The 26,349-nt window shown below is 44.5% G+C and overlaps 1 protein-coding gene across 1 annotated transcript; it reads left to right on the forward strand.

Annotated features, from left to right (window-relative positions):
* The first annotated feature begins 21,171 nt into the window (after positions 1–21,171).
* On the forward strand, positions 21,172–25,548 carry SMIM23 (small integral membrane protein 23). Its single transcript, XM_060146560.1, has 4 exons — positions 21,172–21,249; positions 24,791–24,842; positions 25,042–25,109; positions 25,336–25,548. The coding sequence occupies exons 1-4, from the start codon at positions 21,172–21,174 to the stop codon at positions 25,546–25,548; spliced, it is 411 nt and encodes a 136-aa protein (XP_060002543.1).
* Positions 25,549–26,349: the final 801 nt, after the last annotated feature.

Below are 26,349 nucleotides of genomic sequence, written 5' to 3' on the forward strand. Positions count from 1 at the left end.
AATGATACCCCACTGTATGGTTCTAAGAGGTTAAAAGAATTGTTCGGGTTCAACAGTCAATGCCTGGTCCCTTCTTTTTCTCTCTTCAGAGGCATAACCGGGACTTAGAATCGGGAGTTCCTGAAATTGCGACTGCTGGCCATGTGGGTTCTTTATTCCTCCCTGGGGTGGAATCAGTTCAGTGAGAAGGGGGCAGAGTCCTAAGCGCATTTCTTCCCCACACCCCTTTCCTGTCTTCTAAAGCCCAGACTCAATAGGCAGCCCACACAGCTCCCCTCCCAGGACGCCATTCCCAAAGCACAGAGAGACGGCAGAAGTAGCCAGGATCCACAGCATAGCGTTAACAAATCACATTTTCTTAATAGCATACTATCCCCTTAGTCACATGTGTGTTTGTGGGCATGCTGGAGATTACTAACCAAGTGCAGCTGGCCTCATGCTGACAGCCAGGACACACGTGTGTGAGTGCATGCGCGCGCGCGCGCGCATGCACACACACACACACACACACACACACACACACACGTTTAGAGGATGCCTGCGGCCAATTTCTTGCCTGGCAAACCAGAAATATTTCAGTGGTTTATAAATATGATCCCCATCCATCTTGGGACACTTCTCAGGTTCAAGCCCATCTGGGTCAGGTGCTCACAGGGCTCTGAGTTCCTTTCCATCCACACCCACACTGCACCCCAGCAAGCCTCCCACATCCCATCATGCACAGCGAACTCCTCAGCACTGAAGAAACACCTAAACTGGACAGTTTCACAGGCTGCATCAGTCATGTCTTGATGTGTTCTTTTTTTCTCTCATGTTACTGAAATGTTATTTTTTCCACTCCTATACCACCACCTCTCACCCCTCCCCAATCAGTCTGTTGGAAAAGATGTTTATTTTGCTTTTCCCTTGGCATAATTTAATATCAGACAAGTGCATCTCTGATGCAGACAGTATATTCCTGGGGCATACGTTGGAGATTCTGGTTGATTAGAATTACAAATGTGTCATGCAATCCTGGCCAGGTTGGAATTGGCACCCTGCCATCATGTTTATGTCCTTTCGGCCCTGCCAGTGGTTGCTAATATTGTCGGGAGGGGCGGGGCGCTTTTCTCAGCAATAAGTTAGGATTTCATAAATAGTTGGCAGGGCCTTAAAAGAAGCCTGCTCTTTAACCTGAGATAATGTATGTTTTCTTTCTACTTACTTGGAGTAGGTCGTGTTGGGAGCCACCCAAGCTCACTTTTAAATCATGTCTCTACACGCCAGACGCAGCTTTTGAAGTCGTCTGCCCCAGCCCACAGGGAAGCCAGAGCCCTGGCCTCTACCAGCGGCCCCACTGTGTGCCCCACCGCCCATAACAGGAAGTGTGTCAGAGCCGGGTGGGCACAGGGTGGGTGGAGCAGGCCCACAGGGCTCGGTTCCACCAAACGGAAAATCCTCTGACGTGTCCTCGGTGTACGCGTCTGGAGCTCCAGCAGGTCAGATGTCACCCTTGCCTCCAAGCCTCAACACCCTTTGTGTCTGCCCTGTTGGCCTTCAGATGTAGCACATGGCAGAACAGCATGCTTTTTCAAAGTGCAGGCCACAGGAAATCACATTTGAAGGGCCTGGCATGGAGGGTATTTTTATACTGTTCACTTTTTCCCTTTTCTTTTCATCTGTTTTCTGCATTTTTTTCAGTTTGCTTTCGCTCCTTGATTTATTGTTGTATTATTCTATTTTTAAACCAAGACATACTTTCCCAACAGACCCTTTAATGTAACTCATATGAAAATTAGTGATGGGTGGACCTCAGATGGTGCAGGGGCTGGTTCCAGTAGGAATTGACTTCCCAAAGTGCAGATGCTTATCTGAATCCACACCAGCTGCTGTGGGCTAGGGGAGCAGAGCAAGCAGGAGAAACAACCTCCTCTCTTCCTGCCTCACTAACCAACCTGGGGCTCAACTGGGTGGGCTCCTGCCCCTTCTGCTTGAACTTGTAACGAAGGGTGTCCTCGTCCCAGTTTGCCTCCCCTTCCACAGGGAAACATGGGCAATCCAGTAAGGATCATGGAATCCCCAACACGGGAAGGAAGAAAACCAGTCTGACCTAACCTAGCGTGCTCACCATGGGGACTGGTCTATGGGAGCCGGATTTCAGAGCAGGATGGGATGATGGGTCTGGGTCCTACTCAAACCTCTTTGAAGCTCCTCCGTGTCTCAAGGAAACCACATGAGCACCAAAGCCAGAGAGACCTGGCCTGAGATCCCTGCTAGCGTTGTGGCCAGGGGTGAACCTCTTTTAACGATCTGTGCCTCAGTTAGAATCTGAATGAAATGCTTTTCTTCTAGGGTTGTAAAAATTAAAGCAATGGTTTGTCAAAGAAATGGCAGGTGCTCGGTAACGTGGTAGCTGGTCCTATGATTCACAGATTTGTCCCTATCTCCCCATTCAGTCTGAATTCATCTCCTTTCCCCCCATCTTCCAGCTGAGAACTGGTCAGTCTCCCTTCTATTTATTTCTTATGTGTCTTATGGGTCTCTCCTCCCTCTGCCCAAATCAGAGAGTTTATGAAGGATAAGGACCATACACTGTGTGGCCTGGCAGTTAGAAACACAGACTTTAGACACCAGTAGTCTATCTTCACTGCTCATGAGTGAGCTCATTCATCCATTCAGCACAGCTGACTGAGTTCTTTTAAGTGTTGAGGATTCTGCAGAGAGCAGTATAAACCTGTTTCCCACAGCAGGAACCCCTGGTCCTCCCCTTCTTATTTCAGCCTCAGCTGCGGCAGACATTTCAAGCTCAAATGGGCCTCATGCTGGCAGCATCCACCTAACAGGTACACTGCATCACGTTCTGCTTCCTGTCCCAAGAAATCTTCTGACATCTGAAGGGCCTATTTGGATCTTATGCAAATGCAGCCCAGGAGTGTGGGGTTAACACTCCTGGGAGCTACCCTCAACCAATGGGAAACAAAGCCAGTGGAGACATCCTGCAGCCTCCTGTCCTTCACGTAGACAATTCTGGGAGATTTCTGTACACCTGTCAGAGGTCCTAGGGGAACTGAGCCCCTACTGTCTACAGCGATGACCTTGGTAGCGCCCCCTCCTACTGACTTTTCCTTCTGCTCTCTCCCACTCTCCCTTCTCCCTCCTTCCTGCTTCCTCCCAAATCAACCACCTGCACCTGAATCCTTGAGTTAGGCTCTGCTTTCAGGAGAACTAAAGCTAAGATAATTTCTGCTCTTATAATGTTTATAATTCAATGAGTGTAGAGAGACAATAAGTAACAAAGAAATCAGATAGTGGGACTTCCCTGGCCGCCCAGTGGCTAAGACTCCACGCTTCCAATGAAAGGGGCGTGGGTTCGATCCCAGGCTGGGGAACTAAGATCCCACACGCTGCACGGCACGGCCAAAAAATAAATTAAAAAATCAAAGAAATCAGATAGTGCTGTGAAGAAAATTAAAATAGGCTGATGCAACAGAGAATGATGAAGGGTCTAACTTTATGCTGGGCGGTCAGGAAAGGTCTCTCTCAAGCCACAAGAAAGAGTCACCCTTGTGATGTCCAGGGAGAAGAGCATCCAGGGCAGCCAAATAGGTGGGAGAAGGCCCTGGGATGAGAATGATGTTGACATAGTCTAAACACCTGAAGAAGGTCAGGGTGGTTGAAGCATGTGGATGGAAAAGAGAATGGTCCAAGACAGGCTCAGAGAGGGAAACAGAGCCAGATCAAGTAAGTTTTGTATAAGTCAGGATAAAGAGTTTAAATCTTATTCCTAGTACGTTAGGGACCATCGGAGGGTATTTTAAGCAAGCTAGTGTGACATGATCTGATTTACATTAATTAACCTCTTCCAATCTCAGTTTGTTCCTCTGTACTTATCCATAACACTGGTGGTAATGAGGATTTAATGAGATCACGTGTGTGAAGGGCGCAGTACAAAGCCTGAAATAGATCTACTCCATGTGTATGTTCACTATAATTATTATTCCTGTTCTGTGTCCATAGCTTACTCTACAGGGCCCAAAACAAGACAGGCATTTACATATTTACTGGATGGTTTAGAATATGAACAACAGTCAAAGAAATTCTCTCATGATAGAAGATTATAGTGTTCCATGGATTCAGATCCCAACTCTGCCACTTAGGAATAAGTCACCCACCTCTTTGAAGACTCACCTCCTCTGCAAAAGAGGGAACATGGTATCTATCCCGTGGGACTGTTGTGAGCTAATGCATTTAACATGTGAGGTAGATGTGGCTTCTGGTGGGCAGGATGGGGGTAGGGGTGTGCAGTGGTGATTGAAGCACAGTTTGGGGTTTCTTGAAACTCCATATCAGAGCAACTAGATAGCAAAATCCAACTAGATAGCAAACTCCAAATCAGAGCAACTAGATAGCAAAATCCAAAACCCATGTACAGCATGTACACCCAAACTAAGTAAAAGCGAATGCCCACAAATCCTGAAGCACCAACAGCCATAAGACCGGCATGTCATTGACATCTGTGAGGGAGAAAGTAGGAGGAAGTAACAAGGTATCTGATGGCCCTGAGTACAGAAGAACCCCCGCAATAGCACAGAGGTGTTCATGAGAAAGTGCAACAGGCCAATTTGAAAACAGCAGCTGAAACTAGTAGAGATTTTGCCAAATCTAATAGGGGATGAGTGCTATCATTAAGGGCTGAGGACTGGGGTAGTTCAGTCCCTACAAAGTCTCAAAATGGACCCACAGGGGTCCTTTCCAAGACAGGATCCTACAACAAGGAGAAACTGTTGGGTATGGAATCAAAATTAAACAGAGCAAGGAAAACATAGAGAAAGGAATGAAAAAGTACAGATAAAGTGGGGGAGGGGAACAGAGCCAGGAAATCTCAAAAAAACAAGCTGCTGTATTTTTTAACTTAACATGAAAATAATAGAAGAGGGAACTGTGAAGTTATAAAAGCTTCCTAAATCAACTTTCATTCTAGAAGTTCAGGAATATTAGATTAACAGAAAAAGTATCAAAAACAAATTCCTTACAAAGTTACTGTAAGAAAAAAGATTAAAGAATAGAAAAATATTCCAACAAATAATAAGAGAACACCAGAAAAATCCTTTAAAAAAGAGATTAAAATTCTAACATATTTCAAAATAAGATATTAAGAATAACATACATCAAATTTTTAAAACCTCAGAAATCAGATAATAGAATTCAACACAGAGTTAGAAATAAAAGAAAAAAATAATTTTATAGATGAAGACTAAACTGGAGGAAACACAAGTGCAGACAATACAACAAATAATGCCTTAAGAGAAATACAACATGAAAAAGAGAATTAAAAAAAAGATTTAGAAAAAATAATAATAATTTGAGAGAAAGTTACAAATACTGAACATAGGCAAAGAAGATCCAATATACGGATAAAAGAATTCCCAAAAGAAAACCAAAGCAAGACAACAAAACTGATACTAAAATCTATGATTTGAGAAAATTTCCTAACTAAAAAGATTTGAAACTGCCTATTGAATTAGGACACCATGCACCTGAGAATTTAGTGACCTAACTTGACCAATACCAAGTCATATTTTAGTGAAATTATTGAAATTTAAAGAAAAAGAAAAAAAAATCCTTTGGGCATCTAGAGAAAAAAAAAAGATTGTGACTCATAATGGAAAGAAAATGTGATTTTCATCAGACTTTTTGACACCAGTGCTTTATGCCAGAAGACACAGGAAAGAAAAAGTGAGCCAAGGATTTTATATCCAGCAAAACTAATTGTTGAATATAAAGGGTACAAAGTGTTATCAACTCCAGGAATATTATTTCCATAAGCCTACTGTAGACTCTACAAGAGAACAAGCTTCAGACAATAAAAACACCTAGTGGGATAAATTATGTGTCGAACTAAGACTAAATGAGAGTTAAAAGGGAGAGATTACAGCAGAAAAATGGTTCTTTGTTCTAACATTGTGGATATAGTACAGCCATTGTTTTAAATGAGGAAAAATGGAGCTAATACATGAGAACAACTGTTTCCAGTAATTTTAATCAGTGGTGGTAGCACTGATATTGTTATTTTGAGGTTGCTATATGTATAAAGTGGTACCAAGCAATGAGTAATTATGGTCTATTCTAATTTGACCATCTCCTGTGTCCTTAAGAACAAAGATTCTCAATGTGGAAGAAAGCAGATACAACTATAACATAGAAGAGATTAACTAAAATCTCTGAAGTCCTAAATTTGAATTAGAAACATCAGTATAAACTCACAAGATATTCGTGCATGTGTGTGCATGCACGTGCATTCTACTGAAAGAGACCCAGGAACAGTGACCAGTCCAGTGGCAATGAACAACCTTAGCACTCAGATTGTGATCTTTAAGTACTACATCCTATTAGTAGAAACTAGGGCTCCTTGGAGAAATGGCTGATTTCATATCTGGAACTGGACATACACAACAAGCCTGGAACATCTTGACAGGCCAGATAGCTTCAAGCTATCAAAGGCTGCCAAAGTTGTATCAAAAGGAACCAGAAGCCAATGTGCAGAGACTCCCACTTGCCAAAGACAGGACAATTTGAGCTCCAGCAAGGCTAAGAGTGGCAATGTACTGAAATCCATCAAATATGTTAAATCCATGAGTTTGTCATTATATGTTTAAAAAACTAATTGGAGATTATAATACTAAGTGAAGTAAGTCAGAAAGAGAAAGACAAATACCATATGATATCACTTATATGTGGAATCTAAAATATGACACAAATGAACTAATTTACAAAACAGAAATAGACTCACAGATATCGAAAACAAACTATGGTTACCAAAGGGGAAAGGGGGTGGGGGAGGGATAAATTAGAAGTTTGGGATTAGCAGATACAAACTACTATATATAAAAAAGATAAACAACAAGGTTCTACCGTGTAGCACAGGGAACTGTATTCAGTGTCCTGTAATCAAACATGATGGAAAAGAATGTGAACTCTATATATATATAACTGAATCACTTTGCTGTACACCAGAAACTGACAAAACAAAACAAACCCAAAACCCAAAAAACGAATTGGTTGCTTTTGGTGGATGACTGGGATCCAATTTATTGTCTTGAAAACTAGATAAATAAGGGAAGCAATCAAGTGTTAACCTGTCTTTCCTATATACACGTACCAATCAGTAACCCAACAGTAGATTGGGGAAGCCATCTCCTTAAAAGTTGTTGCAGGAAATATGTAAAAACAAAATGATAGTACTAGGTTATCACTATTTTTGCAACCCCCAGTGAATTAATGGATGTAGCACTGAGCAACAATGACTGCCAAAATCACAAAAAAGCAAAACCAGATATTATAGTCCCTCATGAAAAGTATACACCACCACCTGCAGTCCTGCCAAAGGGATTAAACCTGCGTCTGATCAAGCCTCCACCAGCTGCCAATTTGCAGGAAATATAGGGAACAAAGGAATGTGTTAAACTGCACCGAGAGAACGCGGACAGCAAAATCCCTTGTGTTGGGGAGTACTCAGGTCAGCTGATCTGGGTTCTTGAACACATACATTACAGGGGGGAAAAAAGAGTACGGGGGAACCTATAGATTAAAAAAGAAAGTATTAATATCTGGCATAGAGTAGGCACTCAATGAATGTTTACTCCTGTTGGTTGAATGGATGACAGATTGATCAAAGACTGGATGAATAAGTGAATTTCTCGAGAGTGGAGACCTCATCTGTCTTTGAGCACTGCTGCATCCCCAGCACCAGCACAGTGCCTGGGAAACAGTAGGTGCTCAATTAATATAAGCTGAAGGGATGGACAGCTATGTCTTCAGTGTGTTTCACCAGCACAGGTGAGCATCTCATTTATTCTCACAACATTCCCCATTCAGAATCCCCATGCTTTCTGTCCTCTGGATTTTAACAATGCTAATGACATAAACTGTCTTCCTTTTCTCTCTTCAAATCCACACACCTCAATTTCTCTAGAGGCTCTCCCTGATTAGCACAGTGCACCTGGAGCTCTCTCCCTTCTGAACCTTGAATTCCAGCTATACTTACTGCTTCTCTCTCATATGGTACAAAAGCCATCCTCATAGCCTTCTTGCATACAACTTGAGCTGCCTAACCCGACATCCGGGATCCATCATGAGCTGATCTCTGCTAGTTTCCACCACTGCCCTCCTGTAGCCAGTTACTCAGATGCACCATGCTCTTCCCGTTAGGCCTGCCTGATGTTGCACACGTGGTCCCCCTACCAGTACCACTCTCCCTGCTCCTTTCTCTGCTCGTGGGTTCCTTTAAGATTTAACTCCTCTGGAAGCCTTCTTTAGAGTCTCTCTCCATAGATCTCAGGCTGAGGTGCTCTTCCATATTCCTTATACTATAGTGTGATGGTCTGCCTACAGGCTGCCTTCCTCAGCAGACTTGGAGTTCCTTGAAGTCCAATTGGATCATTTGTCCCTGTGTCCCCAGGGCCCAACAGAGCACCTCAAATCCCCATCCTCCAAGCCCCCATAAGTATACTTTTCCAATGTCCCCTGTCTGAGACACTACGATTCACTGTCAGAGCCGTGCTCTCCCTTGCTTGGCTAGTTTAATAAACTCAGTTTCCCTGCTGGTTCTTGAATGGACTTCAACAGAACTGAGGGCAGCGTCTGGCACTAGTGGATACTTGGGAAGATGTCTGTAGGCAATGGAGGGATTATAAAAGCAGACTGAGTATTGTGGATCAGACATGAATGATGGATTAAAATTTTGTCATTTTGTTATTATTTATGATTTTTCAAAAGGGCACAGAGAAGGGTAGTTTGGGTTGACAAATATGTATTTACCTTACTTTACCTTGGAGACAGCCAACCTCTCCCAGCTTGATCTATTATTTCAGAGACAGAAAAAATAACTTGCTTATCCCGAAAAGAAGGGGAAATTTATCTGAAAAAGTATTATTCTTTTATTCATCCAAACATACACACACACACAAATCCCTTCTCCCTTTGGTAGTATAGTCTCTGACTTTTTAAAAATGGTTGTTCCTTTCTGCTTGAAAGGCTGTATTAGCTATCCAGGGAATACTAGCCCTTTCCTTGGACTCAAAAAAGTATTTTATCCATTAAAATCTAACCAGGGTGTAGTAACCATAAAATGCAGCCACTCTGTTAGGAAGACGGATATCCTCAAAGATTTATGTCTGGCCGTCTCAAAGAAAATGTGTAAGATGGAGTTTTCTCAGAGACTTCCTGGCTGCACTCCACCCCACACATAATTTCTGTTTGTATAAACCTCAGATCAAAACTCAGGAAGGGTTAAGGGAAACCTTTCTGAACCACAGGTTATGTCTGCTTACCACCCTCGGTTGACCGTTTGGAATGAATTAACCAGTCCCTAACCAGCACACAACTGGTGTTTGGATGGAATTAAGCAGCCTCTTCAGTCCAAATGCTCAGATCGTCTGGGGTCTCAGATTCCATCCAGATTGGGGATGAGGGTCTACTCAAAGTCATTTGCATGTCCCTATAATTGTGGCAAGAGATAATGAAAACACACCACACGATTAGTCTCCAGGATATGGTGGAGACCATTGGAAACATCAGAATTCGGGAAGGGGTGGAGAAGGGGGTGTGACTATTTTGAATGAACCTGAAAGAAAATACTTCCCGAAGCTTCTTTCAGAAGGCGATTTCAGTTCCAATTTTTCATAAGGTTGGAAAAAGTTAAGCAAACGAGAACTATAGACACTTGTTTATAGAAGGTTTTTCTCTTTAATTGCTGTTTCTGTTTCATGAAAGAAAAGTCCCATAAAATAAAAGCTCGTTTCTGGTTCAGCGAAGCAGCGAGACTCCTGAAAATGCCACAAAAGAGGCTGACTTGACTCTGGCCAGCTGAGGAGCCCTGAGGACTTGAAGGTCTATATATTTCCGTAGCAAGGTATGTGCTTTCCCACCCTCCACCCTAAAGGTCTCTCCATACATTTGAGACGGTTTTTAAATCTGAACTGTGGGACCATCTGGTCTCTGGCAAGCATTCCAGACAAGTGGTTTTCTAAGAAGCCAAGTTCTGGTTTGACTCTTTGATTGGAAAAGTATCTATTTCACTAAGGGTGATAGGCCCCTGGATGTATTCTCACCAAAAAACCCATAAATCAATACTTGAAATGCCAGCAATGAGTTGTAGGGAATTCTTCTGGTCTGCCTTCAAGGACATAAAACATCACAAAGGTCTTCTCTTTGGCAGAGAAGGGCCTGGCATGAAGAGTTGGCCCAGGGTGTGTGTGGAAAGAGTCAGACGTGGGAGTCAACAGGTTCGAATCCGGACTCTTCCACCAGCAAGCCAGTCTGACTTTAGGTGGGCCTCTTCACTTCTCCTGAGTCTGACTTTCCTCCTGTGTAAAATGGGGGCATTACCCTCAGTCTCGGGAAAGGTGGAGGCTCAGGGAGATGACATTTGTGTGATTCCTTCCACCACGCAGCAGGGCCTTACTAAGCATTGGTTTGAAATCCACATCCCCACCATTCCAGTAGAGTGATGGAGACGCGAAACCTCTCTGAGGTCACTGAATCCCTTCCAAGACCTCCATGTGGGGTCTTCAAAGAAAACAGAGTTTTTTACCTGCTTTCATGAATGCAGTTAACAGGCTCATAAACCCTGGGGCTGGTATAAGGCCCCAGACAGGAGGGATTCTAAAGATGGAGAGGAAGATATTTCCCCTTGGAGCTGGTGCCAAGAAGAGGTGGACCAAAAAATGCGTGGGAAGTATTTGCTAGTAACTCAATTAGACAACTAAATAGAGAGTAAGAATCACCAAGCCACATGCTTCGGGGCCAGACAGGTAGCATAACCACGTCTGGTAACAGCAGGAGAACCCAGGCCCCATCTGAAGGCAGCACCAGGGAAGTGTCACCATTCAGGAACATGAGTCAGTGTGGCCTCTTCAAGAAAAGACAGAAATCTGGATGTACAAGCTTCTAACTTTTTAATATTGACAGGTTTTTTTTAATGTAAACATCTGTCTGCAGGCCAGACGGGTAGGGAGAGATGGCTGTGGTTTGAGGGCTTCACCAAGAAGGTGGGGCTCATGCCAGGTCTTGAATGAGGAGTGGAATTTAGATTTGCTTATTTGCGTGTACCATGTGGACACCTCTTGGGAGGTGGTATGGCTAGGTGGTTATGGACTGGGTGTCTGATTCCTCATCTGCAAAATAAGAAAAATGAAGTCTGTTCGGAGAGCGATAGTGAGGATCAAGTGAGATCAAGCACGTTAGATTCTGCACAATCAAGAGCTTGGTTGTATTAGCCATTGTTATTCCAATTATCTTGGCTGTGGTCATTGCTATTGTTATCGAGAGCAGAGACAGATGGCATACACAGCTCTGCCACTCTTCACCCTAGCTCACACCATTTGGAGAGCCCACGCTTCCACTACTTTGACACAATGGTCCAGTGAAAGAGACGATACCCCCATTTTACAGGTGAGGAAACTGAGGCAGCATAGAAAAGTGAAGAACCCACGAGGGTTACACAGAAAGTAAGCTTCTGGAGGAAAGATGGGAACCCAGGTCTCCTTGGCTCCACAGCTCACCTTCCATCTGCTCCACGGAGTGTGTCCTGGATTCCACGAGCCCCACGCCCATTAAGCTTCTTGTGGGTTCATCTCAAGGAGGCCCATGACAAACCGTCCTCACCTTGCCCGGCCCCACCACCCAACCCCATCATAGGCTCCTTTGAATTGGGTTGTAAGGCTCGTACACAAAGCCCAGGAAGCATCTTGGACGCAGAAAAGAGTTTCATGGTGTTCCTTATAAAAGCACAACCTGACATGCAGCTGTTGTGTCAACGATCCCTCTATTCCCAATTGCCAAAAACCCCAAACAGCTTAAAACAAAAAGAAACTGGCTCCCGGTCTGCAGGTCTGTGTCTACACGCTCACTCTGTTTTTATTAACTTGGCTTGTGTTTCCCAACCCGCAGGTCTGGGGCGGGTCTCCCAAGAGTAGGCACAGCTCTCCTCAGGACCCCACTGGGGAGGGGATGCCGGGGCAGTGGGGTCAGGGAGCGAGGGCAGTCCGTACTGGGGCAGCACTGTCAGCCCACAAATGTCCCAGACACGGATGTTTTGGTCTCATCTTGAAGCCATTTCCAGCCAAGGCGGGGTTCAGGGGGCCGGTTGCCAACCCCAGACACTCACCCTCGGCCACGTTCGTTTGACAGACACTGCATGCCAGGAGTGCCATGTATTTGCAGCATCTGTACGGGGTCTTCACATCCATGGGCCCCTGGCCATTGACCTTACTCAAATTCAAATATGAACAGTCAGAGAAGGGAAGAAACCTCCGGAACGTATCCAAACAGTGCTGCCCTCCCAACTCAGCACCAGGGACTGCCCCTCTGAGGGTAACTCTGCTGTTGAAAAGGATCTTTTAGTCCCATATGTTCCTGTAACAATTTCAACTTATGCTCAGATGAAGACACAGTGGTCTTTCCCATTGCCGCAAGGAAAGGAGACCGCACTGGACTTTTCAAGATCCTGTGATTTTTCTTACTGGACAACGTATGCTTTTTGCTATAAGTGCTTCTCTTTAAGACCCAAATCTTCCTGTAAGACAGTAGATGTTAAGAACTCGGGCTCTGGAGGTGAATAGGCCTTAATTCATATCCTATTTGTATGATCTTGGGTGAGGCCCTTGATCTCCCTCAACCTCAGTTTACCAATCTGTAAAACAGAGATAGTATGTTTCTACAGAGCTGCTGCGAGGATCCATGAGAACAGATGCAAAGCACTTAATTCAACAGCTGACAGTAGATGTGCCACAAAAGGGAGCAGTTATTATCACCACGGATCAAGAGGACACTGAAGCCTACAAGGTAGAGTGTGCAGCCCAAGGTCTCCCAGTGAATGAATGACAAGGGTGACATCTGTTCTCAGGACCCCCTTGGCTCTATAGCCCGGGACCCTAACCACTATTCCATCACAGCTTCTTTAAGGGAATCCAAAGCTGAGCATGGACACCCCTTCATGTTCACATACGTCATCATTCTATGCAACTTTTTTTGGCCGGAGCAGAGCCAAACCCATCCCCCTCTTTCCTGCATCTGCAGAAGCCCTTCTGTCTGCCGAAAACCCAGGTTCCACTGGGAGGACTTCCAGAAAGAGCAAAGTCACAGATTTTACACTGACACACACTGGCGTCTCCCATGGCAAAGGAGATAGTCACCCTTCCAGCCCCAGCAAGACCAATTATGGGAGTTCGGGGGGATGCCTCTTGATCATCTCTACACCCGTCAGCAGGGCCCTTCTCACATCCAGCATCAGGTGAGTGGCTGGGCTATCACATCTCAGAATTCTATTCCTAGGTCAACTTTGCATGGACTCGGGAGCCCGTGACCTTGGGAATTCCACAACCACCCTGGGATTTCTCCCTCACCCTTCCACCCAAGTCCCGATTTAACACACAACTAACTGAGGTGTGTCCTCCACACTACGATCTTCCCCAGCCCTGCTCCTGCGGGTGGCAGCTAAAGTCATGTGCATAAGGACCCAGGTGTCTGAGGAATTCTCAGAGCCTTGTCCTCGATCCATTTGTCTGCAGACATTATCTAGACTGCACGTCTCCGAGACAGGCCACGACAGAGCGCATTACGAGGTGAGCCCGCCTTAGTTTTCCCTCCAGCTTTCCCCCTTTTTTTACTTCTTGGCCTCAGCGCCCAAAGTCTTCTGGACATATTTTTCATTTTTCCAAATATCAATTGCTCTTTTATTCCCTCTTCGAAGCAGTGAGTAATAAGAGTTGTGTCTGGTCCTAAAATTCCGACTGAAATAAATTAGCCCAATGACCAACAGGAGGTGCCTAGAACAATAACAGCGGAATATTTGGCATATTACAAAAGAACCCCTGGATGTCAAAGTACAGTAAGTCTAGAAGCACATTACAGGGCTATGTTGCCAAAACGGGTATGCAATGAGCCATCCAGGCAGCAGAACGCCTCATAAATTAATCCCGCTTTTTTTTTCATTTTTGGTCCACTATTCACAGTTCTTCTAGCCCTCTGGTTAATGGGGTATGCAGAAGGGTATTTTTGGTGTGGCCCGCGTCCCCAGCAGGCAAGAATATGCCAAAGCTGTGTGCAAATGTATACATTTGTCCCCTCATTCGTCTGGCATCCCAGGTACCACTTGCTGCAGTAACAGGGGCAGGGAGAGACACAGACTTTGGAGGTAGCAAGCTGTTAACAAATACTGAGCTCCTACTAAGTGCCAGGCATTGTGCTAAGTTCTGGGGATGCCGCAGAGGATGACAGGGAGACGGTCCATGTCCTCAGGGCACTGGTAACTCAGACACGTCCCAGTCGATCTGAGCTGGGTCTCCATCTTGGAGCAGATGGGAGATGGGGACAGCAAGCAATGGTTTGCTCTGCATCCCAAATCCCTCTTTTCCTTGAAGGAATCCCCCAGATGTGAGGCTTGGGAGGAGTGGGGGCCAGACACAGCCCTGTCTCCCACTCTGCAGAAGCAACAGAAGCCCAGATTCTCCTCCCTACCTCAGGGGTGGCCAGGGGCCAGGCCTGTGACAAGGCTCAGTCTAGCCATTGCCCCAGTCCAGAGCTTTGAATCTTCCGGGAATGTCCCAGACACTGTGGTGGGCTGGAACAAGTCCCCCAAAGATATCTATGTCCTAATTCCTGGAATCTGTGACTGTTACTTTATATTGCAGAAGAGGACTTTACAGGTGTCATTAAATTCAGGATTTTGAACCTCAGTTATCTGGGTGGGCCCCAATGCAATCCATGTATCCTTATGAGAGGAAGATTTCACACACACAGAAGAGGAAGCAATGTGACCATGGAGGCAGAGACTGCAGTGATGGGGCCACAAGCCAAGGAATGCTGGCGGCCACCAGAAGTTGGAAGAGACAAGGAAGGGATTCTCCTCTAGAGCCTCCAGAGGGCATGCAGTCAGCCTGATGCCTTGGTTTCAGCCCAGAGATACTGACTTTGGACTTCTGGTCTCCAGAAATGTGTGAAAGTTAACTTCTGTTGTTTTAAGTCACTTAGTTTGTAGCAATTTGTTATAGAAGACATAGGTAGCTAATGCAGACACCAAGAGAATTTGGAATTCTTTCATGTCTTTGGGATCCAACATTTGCCCTCATACAATTCTGGGTTCAGAATGTTCCTGTGACACGCCCTGGCCTGTGGTTCCTCTCTCTGGATCTCCAGCCTCTCCATCTATTTTTCCAGGAGTTCCCTTTGGACCTCCCTCCAAAACTTACTTTTTCTAAATTTAGCGAATGATAAGGACTTCTGTTGCCTGCCATCGTTGGTAAGAAGCCCCACACGGCCAGGCTGTTATGAAAATTAGGGACAAGCCATGTTGGAGCCCAGCACAGCGCCCATCCCACAGCAGACACACAATAAATCAGAGTTCATAAACCAGTGGCCTGCATTTCACCCATACAGTGCGTTTTTTGTTTTTTTCCTAAAGTTGAATTTGTTACCAACATTTACGAGTCAGGAGATTTCACATAAAAGACTGAATTTCTAGCTTCTCTTGAAAAAAGTCAGAAGACCTTATGACACCGGATCTTACATTCTCACAGCAACAATTGGCTGGCCTTTCCAGACATGCATGTTATAATTTGCCGCAGTCCCCACCAGGCCTTTTTGTTGTACACCCAGCCCACTCCTCTCATTTTATTAATTGTTCAGTACCTCTATGCATTTGAGTTTGTAATCCTTGTTACACATGCAAGTCAGACCCAGGTTAGGACTGGGTTCCAGTGTAAGACCCAGGTTGGGAGGTCTTTGCCCAGGAGGCTCAGTCTCCCCAGATTCCCTTTCTTCTCCCCTCCAGCTAGCCAAAACGGCCTCCTTTATGGAGCCATCCCAGTCTCCCTTCTCCATACCCCATTAGGCCCCACCCATTCTTATCCAGGCTTGCCTATTAGACCACGTGTATCAGTTTTCTGGATAGATTTTTCATAGAAAGTTTTTGCCTTCTTAAATTTACTGGGCGAGACTTTTGCATTGAGTTGGCACTGGAGCAGCCAGTCTATAGACTGGAGAAGCAAGGAAGAAAAAGGAGGGGGGAAAGGAGAGAGAGAGGGAGGGAGAGAGGGAAGGGGAGAGGGAGGGGGGCTAACTGGGTTCCTACTTTGAACCAGACCCTATCCAGTTAGATTATCCCAGTTGGCCCTCCCAGTATCCCCACAAGGCATACGTTATTACTGGTCTCATTTCTCAGATAACTGAGACTCAGAAACACCATGACACAAGGATTCGAACCCACATGTGTTTGGGAGACAGAACTCAAGCACAGAGCACTGCTTGGTCTCCGCCTGGTAGGTATGGGCAGACTGCTCCCTGCAAACGGTATAATTTTTCCATTAGTGATTTGCCTGGAACTCTTTTTTCACTCACACATTTTCCATTCATCCCCCCACTCCCCCATTCACTCCCACGTTCACTCAGGAAGCCTAATTCCCTAGTCCGCGGTCCCTCCCTCCTTTCTCATCCCCTCCCTCTTCCTGTACTGGGTAGTGGAGTGCTGGCTGGCAGGGGAGGTTGGGAGGCACCCCGCCCAGAGCCCCAGCTCCTAGCACCTACCCTGCCCCAGCCCGCAGCCCACACCAGCTTCTGGGCAGGCGCTCTGAGGGCCGGGCAGGGATGCTTGGCTTCCCTCAGTTTCCTGCCCCAGGAACTGGCCCTCAGAACTAATCACAGAAGCTCCCCAACTCATCAATGCTCTTCAGAGCAGTTTCCTGGAAGAATTCATTGGGTTTCTAGGAAAATGTTTCCGGTTGTCTTCTCTTTCCATGGCTGTAATTCATTACTTTCGATATGCCACAATTAGTTTAATGGGCAGTCCTGGAGTAACTGCATTTCACATTTGAAACGTTTCCTGGAGGTAAAACCCAAGAAGCCAGTAGCTGCCCACGTGCAAGACCATGGAGATGACGCAGATGGCCTTGTGAAGAGTCCCCAGGTGGGAGCAAGAGACTTGAGATCTGGTCTCTTTTTTCCGAATGGCTTGGGGAGATCCCTTTCTTTTTCCGGTCTTGAGTTTTCCCATGGAAGGGGCAGTATCTCATGGCAGTCAAGACCCTGGGTGCTGGAATCAGACCCACGGAGTTCAGATCTCGGCCCTGCTTCTCTGTAACTTTAGGAAAGTGACTTAACCATTGTGAGCCTCAGTCTCCTCATCTGTAAAATGGAGAGAATAATATAATTTGCCATCCAGAGTTGAAATCATAATACAGTGAGTCAATACATATAAAGCACTTTGCATAGAGCCCTGTGCTCAGTAATTTCTTGATGTATCTGAGCTGTGGATGATAATAATAATAAGGAGATGCAGGAGAAAGGGGAAGAAGAAGGGACGGAGATGGTTTGACATTCCTGGGTGCCAAACTGGGGTCGTCATGAAGTTGAAGAGGAAAGAGGGAATATAGCTACTTTTGATATTTCAAAAAGCTTAATGAGGACACATCTACTCACCCACAATAAAGCCACAAAGGATAATGAGAATGGCAATTTTCTTGGCTTTTGGCTGAAATTACATTAACCCCTTGGGGTAAACTAAAAGGCTTTGGAGTTAAATAGACCTGCACTCAGACCCCTAGCAGAGTGTATGATCTTGAATAAGGAGAGTAACGTCCAGACAGACAGACAGCCCCAATCTTGCAGGGCAGTTATGAGGATTAGATGAGATAATGTATGGAACGCACTTAACAGGGGTCTGGAACAGAGTTGATAACTACTGTGGCGAATATCCTTCCTCGGCGACCCTGGGCCTCAGCTTCTTCATTGGTAAAATTAAAATCATACCACCTGCTTTCCTCATTCAACAAATATTTTCTGATCCAAGTACTATAAATACAAAAATGTATTCACCAGACATAGTTCAGGGCCTCTCAGAACCCACATTTTGAAGTTGCTCATTATTCATCCATTCAACAAATATTTTTACTGAACATTTAGTATGTAACAGGCTGCAAAATGGGATTTAGAGATACAATGGCTAGTAAAACAGACTTAATCCCCAACTATCTACAGAATTATAGCCTGGGGAAGATGTAATAAATAAAGTAGTGAAATGCCTAGCATACAGTAGGTGCTCAATTAATAAAAGTTATCTGGGTGCTAATCAGGAACTTTGTATGTGTCACTTCGGGAAACTTAGATCACCAAAATGTTGAAAATTAATGATTTCTTAACACATGAAATTTCTTTGGTAGATGGAGGCTTTTAAAATATGAGGGGAGTGCAAAGTAAATATTTAAATATACACTTAAAACATGTATAGGATCTGTATGCTGAAAACTACAAAATGCTGATCAGAGAAAAACTAAATCAATGGTAAGGCATACCACATTCATGGATTGGAAGACACAACATAATAAAGATGACAGTTCTCCCCCAAGAGATCTGTAGGTTTAATGCAATTCCTGTCAAAATTCCAGCTAGCAAGGTTTTGTTTTGTTTTGTTTTTGTAGACACAGACATCTTATTCTAAAGTTTATATGGAAAGGGTTAGGCCCTAGAAGTGCTGAAAATAATCTTGACAAAGAACAAAGTGGGAGAAATCACTCTACTCAATATTAAGGCTTACTGTATAGTTATAATCAGGACAGTTGGTGTTGGTGTGGGGATCAATACATAGATCAATGAAACAGAGTAGAGAACCAGAAATAGCCCCACTCAAATATGTTCAGCTTATTTTTGACAAAGATGCAAAAGAAATTCAAAGGAGAAATGAAACCATTTTCTACAAATGGTGCTGGAGCAAATGGACATCCACAGGCAAAAAAATGAACCTTGATCCGAACTTGACACCTTATACAAAAATTAACTCCAAACATATCATGGACTGGAAGGTGAAGCATAAAACTATAAAACTTTTTAAAAATAGGAGAAAATCTCCTGCTTCTAGGGCTAGTGAAGAGTTCTTAGATTTGACGCCAAAACCCATGACTCACAAAAGAAAAAAATTGATAAGTTGAACATCAGCAAAATTAAAACCTTTTTCTCTGCAAAAGTTCATGTGAAGCAGATGAAGAGACAAGCTACAGACTGGGAGAAAATATTTACAAACCATACATCCATCTAGTATCTGAAATATACAAAGAACTCTCAACACTTAACTGTAAAAAAACCATTCCAATTAGAAAATGAGCAGAAGATGTGAACAGACGTTTCACTGAGGAGGAGATACAGATGGCAAAAAAGCACATGAGAAGATGTTCAACATAATTAGATATCAAAAAAATGCAAATCCGGGCTTCCCTGGTGGCGCAGTGGTTGAGAATCTGCCTGCTAATTCAGGGGACACGGGTTCAAGCCCTGGTCTGGGAGGATCCCACATGCTGCGGAGCAACTAGGCCGGTGAGCCACAACTACTGAGCCTGTGCGTCCGGAGCCTATGCTCCGCAGCCAGAGGCCGCGATAGTGAGAGGCCCGCACACCGCGATGAAGAGTGGCCTTGCTTGCCACAACTAGAGAAAGCCCTCGCACAGAAACCAAGACCCAACACAGCAAAAATAAATTAATTAATTAATAAACTCCTACCCTCAACATCTAAAAAAAAAAGGGAAACCTTAAAAAAATATGCAAATCCAAACCACAATGAGATATCACTATATATCTACTAAAATGTCTAAAATAAATAATGAAAACACCAATGCTAGGGCGTATGAGGAGAGACGGTATTGTTCCTATATTGCTGATGAGAATGTAAAATGGTACAGCCACTCTAGGAAATAGTCTGACAGTGTCTTATAAAATTATCATGCAATTACCACATAATCCAGCAATTGTCCTCTTACACATCCCAGAGAAATAAAAACTTAGGTTCACACAAAAACCTGTATTGGCATACCTCGGAGATATTGGTTCCAGACCACCTCAATAAAGTGAATATCATAATAAAGCGAGTCACACAATTTTTTTGCTTTCTCAGCCCACATAAAAGTTATGTTTACACTATACTGTAGTCTATTAAATGTGCAACAGCATTATGTCTAAAATGATGTGCAGACTCTAATTCAAAATACTTTATTGCTAAAAATGCTAACCATCATCTGAGCCTTCAGGGAGTTGTGGTAGTAATATCAAAGATCACTGATCACAGATCACCATAACAAACATAATAATAGTGAAAAAATTTGAAATATGGCAAGAATTACCAAAATGTGACACAAAGACATGAAATGAGCAAATGTTGTTGCTCTATGCAGGGTTACCACAAAACTTCAATTTGTAAAAAATGCAGTCTCTACGAAGTGCAATAAAACAAGGTATGCCTATACAAGAAAGCCCATATTAGCTTTACTCATAAAAGCCAAAACCTGGAAACAGCCCAGATGTCTTTCAGGGGTAAACTGTGGCACATCCCTGCCATGAAATACTACACACAAAAAGAGAGGGACAAACTACCGATGCAAGATAATCGGGGTGAATTTCCAGGGGATTATGCTAAGTACCAAAAAGCCAGTCTCCAAAGGTCACAGACTATTTGATTCCATTGATACGACATTTTTGAAAAGATAAAATTTTAGAAATAGACAACAGATCAGTGGTTGCTAGGAATTAGAGACAGTGGGGAGGGGGGCGCAGAAGGGAGGGGGCACGGATCAAACGGCAACACAGAACCCTGTGGTTTGGGAATTCTTCTGTATCATGACTGTAGTGGTGGATACCCAAATCTAGCCATGTGACAGAATTATTTAGAATTAAATACACGCACAAATGAATACAAGTGGAACTGGGGAGATTTTAATAAGATTGATAGATTGTATCCATGGCAAGAGCCTATGTTACCATCAGTGGAAACTGAGTAAAGGGTACCCAGGATCTCCTATACCATTTCTTACAATTGCATGTGAATCTAAAATTATCTCAATAAATTCAGTTAAAAATATTTTATTGTTTTTTTTATTTAAAGACTTGCATCTTATAAAAAAATTTGAAAAGAGAAGAAAAAGGATCAGAAAAATCACCATCCTGAAATAAAATCTTTCGGTGTATTTCTTTCTGGTCTTTGTTTTTTACATTTATATGAAAAACAAGTTGGGGCTAAACACCAGGGTGGTGCAGAGTGGGGGCCTGACTGTCCCCACCTTCTGTGACATCAGAATTCATGGCTTGAGAGATGCTTGGTGACCAGAGGCCGGGGAGGTGAGGGTACCCTGTTCCACCCAGGCAGCCTGACCTGAGATCATGGTGATCCAACAGGTGCACAGCAGGGGGCGAGTGGCAGCTGAGAGAAGGGGAGGTCACTCTGAGGACAAGAAACAGGTGAGGCCAGACCAGGTGTACATGGCTTTCCTCCCATCTGGACTCCATTTGACACTCCAGGAAGACTGTAAGGCCCTCAAAGTCAGGAACGGGCTTTCAGCCCGACTCTCCCTAGAGCCCAACCTGGTGGAACACAGCAGGGCTCAGGAGCTTCTTCTAGAAGTCATTACTGACACTCTTATTTAATTCTCCACACTGCCAGCAGAAGCTATGCTCCAGGAGGGCTGGGATTTTTATTTAGCTTCCTGTTGTATTCCTAGTGCCTAGAATAGTGGTTGGTACATAACAGGTGCTGAATGAATGAATGAATGAATGAACCGAAATAAACAGGATAATACACCTGAATTGGAGAGGTCGTGGAGCTTTTGTTCTTAGGGCTGAAATTCAAACCTCACATAGGATTTTGTCAAAATGGAAAATGTTAGCACTTATGTGCACAGCCTGGTGCTTCTACCCCTCTCTCTTTCATGACATTCCCGAGAAGCAATTATTAGCAAATGGGTAAGCTGAGGTCGGAAAGGCAAAAGGCCAGACAGCAGGGATATACTGGGATTTGAAACCAGGGCCATCTGATTCCAGAACCCTTAGCAAGGTGACCCTGCACTCCACCGCCTCCCAGGTGGAGAACTGAGGGAAGGATGTAAAAGGAGGCTGGGAAGGTCATCTGGGCCTTGCACACTGTGGAAAGGGGTGGGATTTTATTCTGAGATTAGTAAGAAGCCATTGAAGGGTTTTAAGCAGAGCGATACATGACTGACCTATATGTGTTTTCAAAAGATTTGTTCACTCATACATTTAACACACATTCCAACGCTTCCTTTATGCTGGACTTTGCGGGGCTCCCATTATGCTGCAGCTTTTGCTAAAAAAGTGTCCCACGAATCTCAAACCCCAGGAATGCTCCTTTTAGAAAAGTCATTTAAAAGCTTCTGTGGTTTGGGGAATGCTGATACCCTCGTTCCCTTCTTGGAGATTTACACAGCTCATTCACATAATGAAGGCTCTGACAAGTCCTGCAGCAAGGAAATCCACATAACTTTGTTTACCACAGCATTTCCCAAATCAATTTGATGACAGAGTCCCCACCTTGCCTTTTTGAAAGACCTTTCAGCATATATCAAAATCCACTTTACAGGTGAAGAAACTGAGGCTCAGAGAGAAGAAATGATCTGGCTCAGGCCCCACAATAGCACAAGAGAAGGACTAAAACTCAATTTTAGTCCCTGTTCCCTGCCTTTGTCTCCACCCTGCACACACACACACAAAATATAGCAGCAAGTATGCTGGTGAAGACACCATCCTGTAAAGCACATTGACAGAGGAGTGGTTAAAGAAACAGAAGAGCTTTCAGACCACAGAATGTTCATCAGCCGTTATAAAGAATGAGTCAGTTCTATGTGTCTTAGATAAAGAGAGTCTCAGGGAATATTGTTAAGGAATTTAAAAAGTGCCTTAATCTGAAGTGTACAATGATTTCACCTTGGGTGTCCACACCCAGGCAGTTGCTACCCAGATCAAGCTATAGAGCATGTCCAAGTTTCCTCCAAGGCCCCTCCCAGCTCACACTCCGTAACCACGATTCTGAGTTCTATCATCACAGACGAGCTTTGTACATCCCTGAATTTCATGGGAATGGAATCAAACAGTGTGCCCCTTCATGACTGGCTTTTTTCACTCCTAGTGTGTGTGACAGACTCAGTCACGTTGCTGCTACGTAATTAATTTTTACTTTTTTTTACAGTTAATAATAATATAGTTGCTAGTATATATTTTTGAAAAGCTATCCAGGGAAGAGACAAATTATGCAAATCTCTTATCTTCTTTGTTTGCGGTAGCCAGTCTAAATCTTGCTTCACAAAGACAGGTACATAAGAAATGTATTATTTCAAGTCAGATTAAATCTGGCTCAGCCCACATCCAGTGAGCTGGGGGGAAAGTCAATGTCGGTCACTACTGTGTCCACCTTAATCCTCTCTCCACTTTTGTTTGCCCCTGACACCATCACTGTCCCAACTCACATTGTCTGTTGAAAGCAGTTGTCTCTGAATTCCCTGTGCTAAGACCTCCCAGCCACACCACAAGGGCCACCCAGGAGAGGGAACTGGGCCCCTCCCAAACTCAGATTCCCTCTCTATCTTCTCCCACCTCTCCAAAAGGCTCTCAGTTTTCTCCCCTTCTGATCCTGGCACACCCATCAGAATCTCCTAAATGGTCTTGGACTGACCCAAGTTCCAGGGAGCAATGTTGTCTTCAGGCAGCCGTTTCAGTCCTGCACCCAAACCCCAAGAGGTAGACTTCCAACTGCAGCCTTAACACAGTAACTGGGGCTAAACTAGCCCTCCCATTCATTGTAAGCAGCCATGAAATTGACAAAATAAATGAAGCAACTATTTTCCGGTGAGGGCAGCAGACAGCACAAAAGTGCAATCCCTGAGAAAAGAAAACTGGTGATTGCCTCAACTCTTTCCCAACGACGGCTGCACCAAGAGTTAGAGGGCGAACAGAGCCCAGCAGTCCTGCTGAGCTGCAGAGAGTCTGCGCAGCTGAAGCAGCTGGATTCCGTAGGACAAGGCATTGGAGAGGAAGAAGAGCTGTGTGTCGAGAGGACCCCGAAAGCCCAGGCGGGGATCTCCGTGACTTCTTGGCTGTGGGCTGCGTGCAAAGGATTAGATTACTCACGGCTTACCAGACAGCAGCTGCTATGGGGTTTAGAGCAGAGATACTGGAAGTCCAGCAGTGCTGGAGGTGGATGGAATTCTGATCCAGCTAGAACCATGAAACCCCTTAAGATCCCAGGCATCCATTTGAGAGCACACATGTATGTACAGACACACACACACGCACACATATATATTCTATATTCATACAATATAATATTACTCATCAATAACCTCGAACATGAAAACATGGAGACATCTCAGAAGCATTATGTGGAGTAAAAATAGCTCAACAAAAGAGTATATAATATATGGTTTCATTGATGTGAAGTTACAGAACAGGCAAAACGGCTCCACAGTGACAGAGAGCAGATGAGTGGTTCCCTATGGCAGGGGCGGGGGGAAAGAGGGGGTTGACCGCAAAAGCACATACAGGAACTTTCTAGGATGATGGAAATGGTCTACATCTAGATTGGAGTGGTAGTCCACAAGCACAGACATTTGTCAAAACTCATCAAACTGTCCATGTAAAATGTGCATTTTACTGTATGTGAATTATACCTCAATAAAGTCAACTCCTTTTAAAGATCATTTCAAAGAAAACATGCAAAAGCGAGGCAAGGAATGAGAACAGAGGTGGGCCTTCCTTCTCAGCAGGGAGAAAGGGAAAACACCAATGAAATGTCAGTAAGTTGCCATGTCATCTAATTCTGCAATATTTGCGGGTTTTGTAGTAAGCACACGTGACTTAGATAATTAGAAAAAAGTTAAGCTCTAACCATGACCTTATAGCAGCCCCACACCTAGCCCTCTGTGAGGGAAGCAGGGATGCACGTATACCCTCCAGAAATTCACCTCCTCCCTCCTCCTCTTCTTGCCCCCAGACACTGTTGGCGTTGCTGATCTTGGTGCTATATGTGGGCACAGGAATATCAGGTGAGCCTTCTGGAATCTGAGGAGGAAGGAGCCATGTCCACACAGAGTCAGGAGCATATTCTGGAGATGGCCGCATGCCAAGGGGGCCTCCACAGCTTGCCTTCTCCCATCCTCTTCATCCCATTGGGATGATCAACCGAGTTTATTCCAACTCACTCTCCTTTCCCTTATTAAGAGGTGGTGTTTGTGCCTGTTTCAGGAAGAAGTTGGGAGGTGTCAGAAAGAATCAGAGAATGTAACTACGTCCAGAATCCTATGACTTCCCAGGTAACATATTCAAGAAGGTACTGAGGGACGTCAAGTTTGGCTGAGGAAATCTGAGAAGGCTTCCCAGAGGTGTCATTGATGGGTCTCGGCCGGGTGGAGAAGGTGGGGATGGGTACTTTGGGCAGAAGGAAAGCATTGCAAAGGCTCGGGGAACTTTTAGAAACCAGTGGCAAGGGAGGGTCTACACGAAAAGGCTCAAGATGCAATGTGAGTGTCTGCCTTTCAGGTGTTTGAATACCAGACCAATGACCCCTCAGAAGAGCCAATCAAGGTCATCAGGACCTGGTGGAAGGAGAACTTGCATGTTTTCGTGGAGAAGCTAGAGAAAGGGGTGCGAGACCTGGAACAGCTGGTGCAAGACCTGGAGGAGTGGCTCGATGCCCTCCTGGGAGACGGGTACCCAGAGGAGCCCAGCGCCACCCTCAAAAATCACTTGTGAGGGGCCAGGGCTGGGACCTGGGCAGGAGGCCAAGTGGAAGGGGGCAAAGATTCCCAGGGGTTCCTCTAAGTAGGGCTGAGCTGTGACACTTGAAGTTTAAGGCAGCCAAGAAAATAAAGTAGTTGAGACACTGAGAAATCTAGTTGTCACCACTGCTGGTCCATGAAAGCTGAACCCAGGTCAGGAAGACACCAGGCTCTGCTGAGATACCATCACTTGTAGCAGGACTCTGGTGCACAGGAACCAACACCAGCCTCAGAGCCAGCCACAGGGTCAGGACCCTTCTCTTCCACTTTACTTGAGTCACTGTGCAAAACTCCTCAACCTCTCTGCAACAAAATATCTCATTAATAAGAATCAGGGAAACAGACTTTGCCTCACAGGGTTACACTGAGGATCAAACGTGTATATATCGTGTATGTCTGGCATATAGTAGGTACCTGATAGACAGTTCTTCCTTTTTCACATTCCTTTTTCCTTCCTCCTTGGAAGTCAGCAGGAGGATGCTGGGTCTAGAGTATACAGATAGTATGTGGCAACTCAACCTTCTGACACTGCTGGTAGAAGCGTAAGTTTCCAGAATCCTTCTGGAGGGCAATTTGGTGAGAGCTATCAACACAAATGCATTTATCCCTTGACCCAGCAATCAACTTCAGCGATTTATCATATGTATCAATATATGCACATTGTGAAGTTACACACTTTGCTTCTAATAGCAAAAAAAAAAAAAAAAAGGAACAATCCAAATGAAAATGACATCAGTAGGGCACTGGTAAGTACATCCAAACAATGAGATACGCC

The sequence above is a fragment of the Lagenorhynchus albirostris genome, chromosome 3 (assembly GCF_949774975.1).
Source record: "Lagenorhynchus albirostris chromosome 3, mLagAlb1.1, whole genome shotgun sequence".
Taxonomy (NCBI): domain Eukaryota; kingdom Metazoa; phylum Chordata; class Mammalia; order Artiodactyla; family Delphinidae; genus Lagenorhynchus; species Lagenorhynchus albirostris.

Excerpts from the sequence above, each read along its gene's own strand:
- SMIM23 (XM_060146560.1), top strand. The coding sequence starts at position 21,172 with ATGGTGATCCAACAGGTGCACAGCAGGGGGCGAGTGGCAGCTGAGAGA. Across the intron at positions 21,250-24,790 it reads ACTCTGAGGACAAGAAACAG|ACACTGTTGGCGTTGCTGAT; the intron begins GTGAGGCCAGAC and ends TCTTGCCCCCAG. Across the intron at positions 24,843-25,041 it reads TGTGGGCACAGGAATATCAG|GAAGAAGTTGGGAGGTGTCA; the intron begins GTGAGCCTTCTG and ends TGCCTGTTTCAG.